This window comes from Semicossyphus pulcher, unplaced genomic scaffold, assembly GCF_022749685.1.
Source record: "Semicossyphus pulcher isolate SPU_LCO1_2020_fin unplaced genomic scaffold, fSemPul1.0.p SCAF_5, whole genome shotgun sequence".
NCBI classification, from domain to species: Eukaryota; Metazoa; Chordata; class Actinopteri; order Labriformes; family Labridae; genus Semicossyphus; species Semicossyphus pulcher.
The window spans coordinates 13,320,596-13,332,624 of record NW_027211726.1 but is presented as its reverse complement, the minus strand read 5'-3'; the positions used below and the strand labels follow the sequence as shown (position 1 = coordinate 13,332,624).

General features: G+C 46.0%; 1 protein-coding gene across 1 annotated transcript in view; it reads right to left on the bottom strand.

The window, feature by feature from the left end:
• csmd3b (CUB and Sushi multiple domains 3b) overlaps positions 1–11,755 on the bottom strand; it is a 379,947-nt gene extending 368,192 nt beyond the window's left edge. Inside the window, exon 1 of the mRNA XM_069681472.1 lies at positions 11,555–11,755. Within this exon, the coding sequence (XP_069537573.1) occupies positions 11,555–11,672 (118 nt within the window). The 5' untranslated portion in view covers positions 11,673–11,755. The remainder of the gene's footprint in view (positions 1–11,554) is intronic.
• Positions 11,756–12,029: the final 274 nt, after the last annotated feature.

The following is a 12,029-nucleotide window of genomic DNA, read 5'->3' as shown; positions in this document are numbered from 1 at the left end:
GTGACCAAGACAGTCCAGACTGACTTCAACCACCCAATCCCAGCTGGAGCTTTCCCAACAACTCCAACACCAGTAAACACCAAATCAAAATGTGACAACACAAGCCTTTGACATACCAATTACATCAGTCAAATTGGATTACATTGCGTAAAATCCATCTTTTGTTTCATCAGACTCCACTGTTTTTCTATCCGTGTCAATGAAAATCCAAGATGGAGCAATAACACAGACGACAAATACCTTCCGGAGGGACCAACACATTTAACAAGGGGAGGGGGGGGAATGACAGAATGGGAGTACGCGTGTTGCGGTGTCAGGTTTGGTTGCGGCCGCGTGGTTAAGCATCTGCTCTCTGTCTGACCCAGTGACCCTGAGTGCGAGAGGACGGGAGACAGAGAGAGAGAGAGAGAGAGGAGGAGAGAGCGGGACAGGGTCAGGGTGTGGGAGAAGCAGACGGCCCGTGTCAAAGATCAAAACGATTACTTTTGTCCACTGCAACACCCTGCTGAGCTTTTGTCTGCGAGCTGGACGGAGGCCGCATGGCCTCACCTGGGATGCAGCTTGTATCTGCCAGCAAATTTCAGAATAAAGTTTAGTCATATATTTACAGTAAAAACTATTGATTGCTAGCTATTTGCTGACATTTGCTTTCTGTCTTCTAAAGTTTAAATCCTTTCTGGGCTGTTTGGGCTCTGTTTGTGTCCACATGCAGATGCTAAATTGGTGCCTTTGAGTTATTTTTGTCGTATATGTGTGTGTGTTTCGCCTCTACACTCTCACACACAGACATTAGCGGTGACTATAGCCGTCTTGGTTACCATCCCTGCCTGCCCTGCAGAGGTGTCCTCCTTTTTGGGCCATGTTGGTACCCACCCAAGCATGAAAGCTTTTGAAAACAGCAATTTAAGTGAGGACTTGTGCTAAATACTAGCGTTAAAATAGGACTCAGTGCAATCTTATGATTGCAGACTTCTATTTAGAGTAATGTTCTTGCCAACTGTAAAGGACCGGCTCATCTTTGCTTTCGTTTTTTCGGGTATAAAGCTGTCCCAAAATGGATCGTTCAGGGTTGTATGGGGATACAAGGTAAGTAGATAATGGAGAACTGATGAGAGAAAAGAAAGGAAGAGAAGTAAGGTAAGCAGGTGACAGCAGTTGCCTCCAGCTGTGAACTGAGTGCACCCAGAAACAGGCCGACAGGGCCTGCTGGGGAAATGAGTCGTCTCTTCACACGTGCATGCACAAATAGAGAAAGGCATCAGTGCACAAAAAGACACACATTCATGGAAACAGTGAAATAAAAAAAAGAAGCTCCCTAGGCGTGAGACTCACACAGGAAATGCATCATCACTCAGGAAGGAAATGCATCACCTGCAGAGCTTTGAGACTCGCAGGCAATAAGTCGGCAGGAGAAGGTGAGAACGAGTAAACACACAAGCATGACTGAGCGTGTAAAAAGATAATCCGAGCACTTTCTTTCTTGCAAATATTCCGACATGTCATGAAAATCTCCAAACAAAGGACACTTAATGTATAAGCATATTTAGACTATCCTACCTAGCATAGCAGCATGAGGCGAGGAGCGCGTGAGATTGTGTGTGTTTAGACAGTAAGGTGTGTGCGTGTGTCATGTCTGCTGACAGCCATGTTTCTGAGGGTTTGGGGCACATGGGCATACCTGTCATAACACACCAGGCCCAAACACACACACACAAAAACACGCCCGCTGTTTCCCTGCCTTTCTCTCCCTTCTGAAACCCAGTTGTGCCAGAAACATTATTTTCCTCGTCTATTAGCAGCAACAAACTGAACATTTCTTGTTTTTGATTTCTCAGAACCAATTAGTCTATTCTCCTAAAAAATACATGAACTTGAATCTGTAATTGACGGTAATTATAGTTGTCGAAAAGTTGAGAGATCTTTCACAGCGAACAGAGCAGTGAGGTTCACAGAAGGTTCATTTGTGTAGCAAGCTGACTAATCAAATTACCTTAATGTGCGTGAGCCGGCGTGCATTATGCATGTGTGTGTTGTGCAGTTGTCTGTGTCTTTAGAGAACCGACTGTTTTTATTTCTGTAAACATGAGAATAATTACTGGAAAGATCGAACACTTAAAATAACTCCCGGAAGTGTTTAGTAACAAGTCCCTTCAGGCTCTATGATAATTCATGAACGCTTCAGAGATGTGTTCTTACACCTACACTTGTACAAATCACGACTCACGAGCCTTTTTGTAGAAGATGACTGCCTGTTATTATCAATATTACAAGCTATATTGTATATTACATAATCTATTACGCTACAATTATAAGACAGTAAACTGGTGTTCATTTGCCTCTAAAATATTCGTAGCAGAAGTGATGCAGTATAAGGACATCTGAATATACACTGTGGGCCATAACATTATGACCACCTGCCCAATATTGTGTCTGTCCAACTTGTGCCGCCGAGCCCTGACCCGTCGAGGCATGGACTCCACGAGACCTCTGGAGGTGTGCAGAGGTATCTGGCACCAAGACGTTAGCAGCAGATCCTTTAAGTCCCGTAAGTTGCGAGGTGGGGCCTCCATGGATCGGACTTGTTTGTCCAGCACATCCCACAGATGCTCGATTGGATTGAGATTTGGGGAATATGGAGGCCAAGTTGAAACCTTGAACTCGTCGTCTTGTTCCTCAAACCATTCCTGAAGCATTGTTGCAGTGTGACAGGGCGCATCATCCTGCTGAAAGAGGCCACCGCCATTAGGGAATACTGTTTTAATGACGTAGGTGGTGCACATGAATGGCAGGACCCAAGGCTTGCCTTCTTTCCATAGTGCATCCTGGTGCCATGTCTTCCCCAGGTAAGCGACGCACACACACCAGGCCATCCACATGATGTAAAAGAAAATGTGAATTATTAGACCAGGCACCTTCTTCTACTGCTCCGTGGTCCAGTTCCGATGCTCACCTGCCCATTGGAGGCACTTTCAGCAGTGGACAGGGGTCAGCATGGGCACCCTGACCGGTTCTACGACTACGCAGCCCCATACGCAACAAGCTGTGATGCACTGTGTGTCCTGACACCTCTCTATCAGAACCAGCATGAACTTTTTCAGCAGTTTGAGCTACAGTAGCTCTTCTGTTGGATCGGACCACACAGGCCAGCCTTCACTCCCCACACGCATCAATAAGCCTCGGTTGCCGGTCCACTGGTTTTCTTTCCCTGGACCACTTTTGGTAGGTCCTGACCACTGCAGAGCGGGAACACCCCACAAGAGCTGCAGTTTTGGAGACGCTCTGACCCAGTCGTCTCGCCATCACAATTTGGCTCTTGTCAAAGTCGCCCACATCTTTACACTTGCCCATTTTTCCTGCTTTCAACACATCAACAAAGAGGACAAAATATTCACTTTCAGTGTAACGAGATAATCAATGTTATTCACTCGGCCTGTCAGTGGTCATATTATTATAATATGTTGTTCAAAAAATCTGATATCCATAAAATCCTGCTGCATGAGACGAAAACAACAAGCAGAGCAAGTGAACAGACAGTGTTTGTAAAATGAAAACAGAAAGCTTGTGGAATGTTGAATTAAATTACAATAATGAAGAACAAATCAGATTCTACACATGCTCAATGAGAACGGCGCATCATTAGTAATGTAATTAATCACGTTATATCATCGTGAGGAAAGATAATCACAACTATTTCCTACAAAAACGTTCATACATCTGTGAGTACACGCGCCTTCATTAAGAACTCCCAGCTATCGCCCTCCAAAACGAGGTGAAGATATGACACAAAATGACTGATGAATGATAACTTGTTAATAAAGATTGCATTCATGTTTAATTAACTAATGTTTTCCTGGTGGGGTTTTAATTATCTGTTAAAGAGCGTGCCAGGTTTTTAGCAGCCTCTGCTTTGACATTTATTGTGGACAAGCATTCAAAAGGTGTTTTTAAGCCAGCTGTGAAAATTGGCATTGCAAGCCCCCTGGAAGAAGAAACACTATACTCGACTCATTTCTTGCCCATTTAAATCGCTTGATGCAACCTTTAAAATAGACTCTGAATAATTATTACTGGCTGAGGCTTATAATTTGAGTAATTGGCTTTAGAAATGTTGCTTGCTTTGTCAGGGTTTTCTTAAGCAGACATGAGTAAGAGAGAAAATAGTGAAGAAAGAGGCAGGCAAATTACCGACATAGGTACAAATCAGAGGCGAAGTGACTTTACTGAGAATTGGCAAATTGTTGGGTTTCCATGACATCACTTGATTTCTTCTATAGCTGAGTCCCAATCCACAGGCTGCAGCCTTCGAAGGAGGCGGTCCACAGAGGATGCTCCATTCATAGCCTGCGTACACCGTTAAAGCCAAACTGAAATGAGACGGTCTGTTCTACCCTTGCGTCACCAAACGCCGCTCCTGTCGCCTAGCAACAGGTATCTAGCGGGCTAACTAGCTAGCATAACTAATGTTGTGTAAGTTAAGCTATTATTTCAAAGATAATTTGTATTCTTAAACATGTGTATCTCTAGTTTTTCCACTGAGTTGAAACCAAAAATGTTGACATTTTAAAGTGTATTCCTCGGCCGCGTAAAAGTCCACCATTTCATTTGAATTGGCGCGCAATGCATCACCAGATACGGTGGGCCGCGAAGGATGCATCTGATAGAGCCGGTGGAAACGGGGGACGCATTTGTCGGCCACATCTGAATGAGCCTTCGAATTGGGACAGCCTTTGACGCGCTTCTGTGATGCTACCGGCCTTCAAACGCGGCCTTTGAAAGCTGCGGCCGCTGGATTGGGGCACAACATATGACCCTCTATTTTTTTTAGACATTGTTGCGTTCTTCTTCTACTCTGCATTATTTATTATTATTATTATTTGCATCATATCACTCCTGGTGTGTTGTATTCTCGGCCTGGTTGAAATTCCATGTCAGCTACTGTTATGTATCCCCCCCCGAGAGCAGCCGGTCATTAAGGGCATCAGTATCCTTAAGGGCGGGGTGACAGGGACAGACCCTGGCTGTCACCGGGGATCGAACCTTTGACCGACACGGCTGTTTATGTGTCCATCCGTCTATATAGGAGGATTGCTGTAAACGCTATTTTCCTTTTGACTCCAGGCCTCCATCTTGGATGAAATACCTCTTCCTAGACTGGCCATGTCGCAGGTTTCTTTATGTAGATTAGAACATCTAACACACACACACACACAAACAAACAGGGAGCACCAGCTGGATATGAGACTGTCTGTCTTTGTTAATTTCTCATCTGTCTTTCACATAACGCATTAGAGAGACTCTGTGTGTGTGTGAGTCCTGTCCCAGTGCACGTGTGCGCGTGCTTGTACATTCGCGTGTTTGCGGTCACACCCTCAGGGTAACACATGCTGTCTTTGTGTGCCCAACATATTTTTGTGTATTTATTAGTTTGTGTGCTTTGCATGTGTGTATACGTGTGTGCGCTTGCCGACTCAACATGTTCACGTCATGTCTACTTCTTATCATCTTTGAAATAATGAAGAGCCTGTGGAAGACTGACAGATTGCTCGTGTGTGTGTGTGTGCATTTGTGTGTGTGTGTGTGAGAGAATTGCAGTGTTCCTCAGAAAAGCTCCATAAGGTCACCTTCTGAGCAATCGAGAAACACAGCTGATTCTCCCAATTTGCCGGGCCTTTAATCAGAATCTTGTTTCATATTTGGGATGCTTTGTAGTGATTTGAGCATTGCATTCGATTTGCATATTTGTGTATTTAGCGGACGTGTGGGTAAACTACAAATAATGCAGTTAAAGTGACAGAATAAATTAGACACATACTTTCTTTACAGTTAGTCCAGCGCGGTGCTGATGGCTCCTGCAGGAATCTAACATGTCTTTGCATTCAATTACACTGAGTTATGATTTTACTTATTACCCTCATGACACCAGTCTGTAAATGCACATTTGCAGACCTCAAAGCAGGGTGAAAAAAAAAGCAATCATATATTTTAAAAAAAGCTGCTATGGATCCACAGGGCCCCTGGAACAGCTGGAACAGCAAAGCCGAGCGCCATCTCTCTCTTTATTCCAATTTGCATGACAAAATTATCTCTTCTTTCAATTTAGCAGCCCGCTCAATATGTGCGAGCCGACGTTTCTAAAATCATTGCAAGGCAAACACAAATGTGAAATACATGAGTAGATTTGGCTCTCTCTCTCCCTGGTGGTTTAAAAACACACCATTTGGACGGCAGTCTGTGCGCGGGAATTAAACGCGTAACGCGTCTGTTGGCGGAGAGAGAAAACACACATCAGAGACGCGCAGAGCTGCTAACTATTACAATTAACACTTATTACAAATCCGCCAAGGATAGAGGCTGGAGAGAAAAGGACAGGCAAGACTAATGGATGAAAGAAAGAAAGGAGAGGAAGGATGGAAGAGGAGAGGTGGCAGGTGTGGGATGTGAGAAAGGTGGTGATAACAAATTCACGGCGGGTGAATGTCAGTAGGAGGAGGCAGGAGAAAAGAGGAATGGGTGATTAGAGGTGGAGGCAGATGGATGGAGAGGGAAAAAAGGTGAGTGCGGAGCAGCTAAATATCAAGATTATTAATAAACACAACAAAGCACTTACCTGCTCACTACTCATTAGGGGAGTTTCCTGTGCAATTACTGTAGTAACACTACAGCGGTAGTGCTTTTAAGGCTTAATGTGAGAAACAGCACAAATTAAAATAAACTCTTACTGAAAGTGCAATGCCCTCTAATGTTGGAGAGCGTCTAAGGCTTCAGATTCATTATAAATATTAAGCAACACACCCTCACACATGCTTATTCTGCTTGTTATTATTATCTCGTTACAATGGCACCTGTCAGGCAGCAAGTGAACTTACTGGTCTTGAAGGTGATGTTTCGGAAGCAGGAAAAATGGGCAACTGTAAGGATTTGAGCGACTTTGACAAGGGCCAGATTGTGATGGCTGGACGACTGGGTCAGAGAGTCTCCTAAACTGCAGCTCTCGTGGGGTGTTCCCAGTCTGCAGTGGTCAGGACCGACCAAAAGTGGTCCAAGGAAGGGAAACTGGTGAACCAGTGACAGGGTCATGGGCAGCCAAGGCTCAAACCTTGGGTCCTGCCATTCATGTGGATGTCACTTTGAAACGTGCCACCTGCCTAAAGCTTGTTGGAGACAAAGTACACCCCTTAATGGAAACAGTATTCCCTAATGGCAGTGGCCTCTTTCAGCAGGATAATGCGCCCTGCCACGCTGCAACAAATGGTTCAGGAATGGTTCGAGGAACACGACGAGTTCAAGGTGCCGACTTGGCCTCCAAATTCCCCAGATCTCAATCCAATCGAGCGTCTATGGGACGTGCTGGACAAACAAGTCCGATCCATGGAGGCCCCACCTCGCAGCTTACAGGACGTGAAGGATCTGCTGCCAGCACGCCTTCAGAGGTCTAATGGAGTCCATGCCGTGATGGGTCAGGGCTGTTTTGGTGGACCTACACAATATATCTGCGAAATGTTAACTGTCAATGTTGATTCAAGCATTGGGTTAATGGCATTTAAGCTATAGGCTTACGTTTATGGTGCTATACCACCTGGTTAAGGTTAGGGAAAGGGTTAAATATAAAAAATGTCAACACTAGCCTGAGAAACAACCTGGTATTTGATTTCTGGTCTCCGGTGTCAAAGACATTTACATTTCCCCTCCGCTACGTTATGTCACACAACTCCAGGGAGTGATACTTTATGTTGGCATTGAAGCAGAAGAGGAGAGGAATGTAGAAGAACAAAGAGAAAAATAAAAGTCATTACAGACTCACTGAATAGACGTTGGAAATGCAGGAGGGGATTAGGTGAAGAAAGTCAAGAGGTGTAGATGAGGAGAGAAAAGAGTTGAGGATGCAACAGTGCAAAATGAGTACCATAAGTATGTACATGCATAAAGAACAGAGACATTAGCGCAGGGAGTGAGGTAGTGAGAGGTGCGAAGTGGTTAATATGAAAGCCTGGGGATCAAAACGCTAACTAGCTGCTACTGCGACTGCACACTTATCCCACCCCAACACACGACTGCCTTCCTCTTACCCCACCCCTCTCCTTCTCAGTCTCCCCCTGCTCCCGTCTCCTCTCTCCCTCTCTCGGTAAGTAAAAAGTATTTATATGATCAAGAGGCTGACTCTGCGACAGGCGCATCCTCCCTGCCTGAGAAAGCAGCCATAAGCCACGGGATTAAACGCGCGTTAGAGAGTCTGGTTTGCGCTAATGTTCAACGCGAGGGTGCCCGTTTTCCTCTGCTACTTATAGAGCTGCGGCCTGCATGTGCGTATTAATCAAAGACGAGACGAGGAGACGTTACGCGCCTGTGTTTGTGGTAATTTTTGGCCTCTTTAGCTCAACAATACGTGGATATAAATCGATAATTGACAGCAGAGAATAATTACCAAAACACTCCGATAACTAATAGAGGTAAATGATTAGCAGAGGCGTATTAATGGACAGCATCCATCAATGCCTCATAATGAGCATCAGAGTTGTAGACCGCACCAATCAATCTCTGATATCCTGTGATGGGTTATAAAACCTGGTTGGAGGAGCACTTCACTGCGCCCGACAGCCCGTCCAATTTAGCACTGATGACCAGCATTAAATTACTGGACGCCACCAGGGGGGACGACTGATAAATTTCAATTTAGCCGTGTTGCAAGAACAAAGCGCTGCATTTCCATGGCTCGTCAATATAAATTTAATGATCTATTTTTAGCCTCTTGGGTTAATTGCTTGGTCCCGTGCTGGAGACTGGCCTTAAGGAGAAGCAGATATTCCATCACCCCAAAGATGACCAAAATAGATTAACTTGCTGTCTAATTAATAACTAGTGCGAGATGATTGATCAGGAAGTCCTTTGATTGGGCGAGGATGGGATCTATACTGGGAGTAAAAAGTCTGCCGCAAGGTTCGAGCAGAAAAGAAGCTCTGACGTAGACGTGTTTCAAAGGTGCAGGTTGCCAGGTTGGATTCTGACAGGCTGAATGTAGCCCAGAATACATTTAGAGTCTGGGAGACGGTGAAAAATGAAAAAAATGTGCGTGGGTTGTGTTTTCTTCCTTGTGTGCATGTTGCGATTTGGTATGTTTGGTGAGTAAATTAAGCCTCTGCAAGCCACGGGACAAATCTGACAGACGAAAAGGGAAAGAAGAGGAGGGAGAGCCGAGAGGAGACGTGTGTGTGTGTGTGTGTGTGTGTGCGAGAGAGAGAGAGAGCGCAGAAGAGAGGGGAAAGCAGAGGGGCAGGAGACAGGAGAAGGGGAAAGAGAGAGGAGAGGAGAGGAGAGGAGAGGTGGAGTTAAGCTGAGCAGAGCAGCAGAGGAGGAGGAGAAGAGATGAAACGACGAGGAGGGGATCAGGGGAAGGAAGAGGGAGAGCAGAGGACAAGTGCGGCAATTTTTCAGCAGCTGACACAGAGGGGAACTTCATTTGGGGGGGGGGAGTTTGTTGACGTTAAATTATGCTTTTAAAGTTCCTCCCTCACGAGGAGTTTAAATGCTTAAAGGAACTTTATATCACAACAAAAGATGCTTTTAAAACAGTAGAGCTGAAGTGGCTCCACTTGAATCCTTACCGCCTGTTCCATCACTTTACACCTAGATTGGTTATTAAAACAGAATCACAGGCCCATACGATGATTGGCTACCTGCCAATGGCCGGTAACCAATACCAGCCCACAGCCAAAGTGTGACCGCATTTGGCCGGCGGCTGCTTTTAATTTCCCTGCCTCCTTTTTTTAAAAACCTTGGTCCCCAAAATGTCAGCATTGATCAAGGGGACTTTTAATTACACATTTATTCACCATTTTTGTCCGGCCTTTCACAATAAAAGTTTTGCTAGCTTGCTTCCTTTTGCCAACTTCTGCCTTTTGACATTTTATGAATCTTAAAAAGGGATCTTTCTCAAAAGTTTCTCCTCCATTTTTACAATATCTGATACTATGAGGTCCCTCTGACAGCTCGGAGATCAGTGCACCAGAGGGTTTAAAATTAGATCTTCCGCGCCTGAGGAAATCCCACCTTCCTCGTCTTACTTCAGCGGAAACCCTACAAATCACAATCTCCCACGTGTCCACCGTGGACAAACCCTTTCAAAATAAGATACGCAAACTCTTTCTTTAAAGTGTCTGCCGTGTCTAGACGTTCCCGCTGATTTATTTAATCACTGTAGCAACCCAACGCATTTCTGCTCAGTCAGGATCTCCCCACGCTGGAGGATCACGCAGACTTCACAATGACAATGACAAATGGTTCTCAATGGCTTCCACACTAGTTAGTTCTTTGAGGCTTCTTTCGGCCTAATGCTCAATTTCCAAACTCAAGACTCCATCTTTCTGCTCGTCAAACCTTAACCCACATTGTTTCTGACAAAGTCAGCCAGGCCTGGTGTTGTCAGAAGCTCAGAGACCTTGGCGGATGTTAAGTTAGAGACCTAGTCCTGCGTGTGTCTCTAAGCTTACTCTGTCTGCTTCTCTCTTTTTCTGTCACCCTTCTTTTCCTCCCAATCCATCTTTCGCTTTCCCTTATCCATCCTCCTCTCTCTTCCGCTTCCCCAAGACGCACTGATGAATGGTCACTTAGTTTCTACCCCCAAAAGTCCAAAGTGGTGCAGCAATGAGTGCGTTTGCGTGTCTTCCTCCAGCATTTAGAGAGAAACTCAAAATGGGAGGCGGAGGAAGATACAGACGAAGACAGCGGGAGTGAGTGTGCTATACTGTGAATATTTTAACATTCTATTTTACTCAAGGAGGAGGAGGGAGACGGAGAGGGAGAGGAGGGAGAAAGTGTGAGAGAGGGGGAGACACCGCCGCTGTGTGACATCTCTTCACTGGCACACAGTAGAAAATGAATGCATGTGCGTATGTGTGGTAGATATTTGGGAATAAAATGCTGTGTAAGGCTCAGGCCTAATCACTATAAACAACTCACGTTCACACACACATGCACGGACACACACACACACACACTCCTGCACACACTTTGGTATAAGCAGCTCACGTTCGCTGCCACAGCCCAAGAGCTACCGCAAGAATATTTATTGGCTACCGGCTCAATGGCTGTATTGAAGAGGAGGGAGAGAGAGAGAGAGAGAGAGAGAGAGAGAGAGAGAGAGGGAGAGAGAGAGAGAGCAAACTGAAGCAAGCAGAAAAGAGGGAAAGAGGCTGTTGCCGTCTCCATCCCTCCTCTCCTTTCCCTTCATCCTCCCTGTAAGCCAATTTCTATTTCTCCGCTTTTCCTCCGCAACACACCACACAACTACGCACGTACCTCACGCGCCCACACGCACGTGCCCCCCTCCCCTCACACACAAGCGCAGACACCTCACAGACACCCCTCACGCGCGCGCAGACACCCCTCACACACACTCAAATCCACCTCCACAGTCAAAGCAGCGTCTTTCTCATGACTGCAGTGCAAAACAACTCCAGCAACCAGTAACAAAAAAAAAACCGTTGGTTGCGCGCGTGAGTGAGGGCGTTTTGTCACTGCGTGTTGGCTATGTGTGTGTGCGCGTGTCGCATCCCCTTACCTTGCGCGCGCGAGGAGAGCGAGCAGAGAACGAGACTCCACAGAAAACAGCGCAGCACCGTCATTCCTCCGTCCGTCATCCTCTCGTTCGTCCCCCTCATCGTCGTCCCCCTCTTCATCCTCCTCTTTGCCGACGAGGGGTGCGCGAGACAGCGTTCCGTGCCGCTATGAGTAACAATATTAGCATCGATACATCTTCCGCGAGCCGAGCGCGAGCCCTCTAAGCTCTCACCGGGCCGCATGCTGCTTCACATCCAGAAAACGGAGGGAGAGAGAGAGAGGGGAGAGAGGGAGAGAGAGAGAGGGACAGAAAGGGAGAGAGAGAGAGAGAAAGAGGGGGAGACGCGTGCGGTTTCTTCGCCTCCTCCTTCTAACATAGACTAGATAAATCCTTCATATCCGAAAAATGACTTCAGTCAACATCCACAGGGAGAAAAGCAGAGACACAGGGGGAGAAGGGACGGGCACACAGGTTG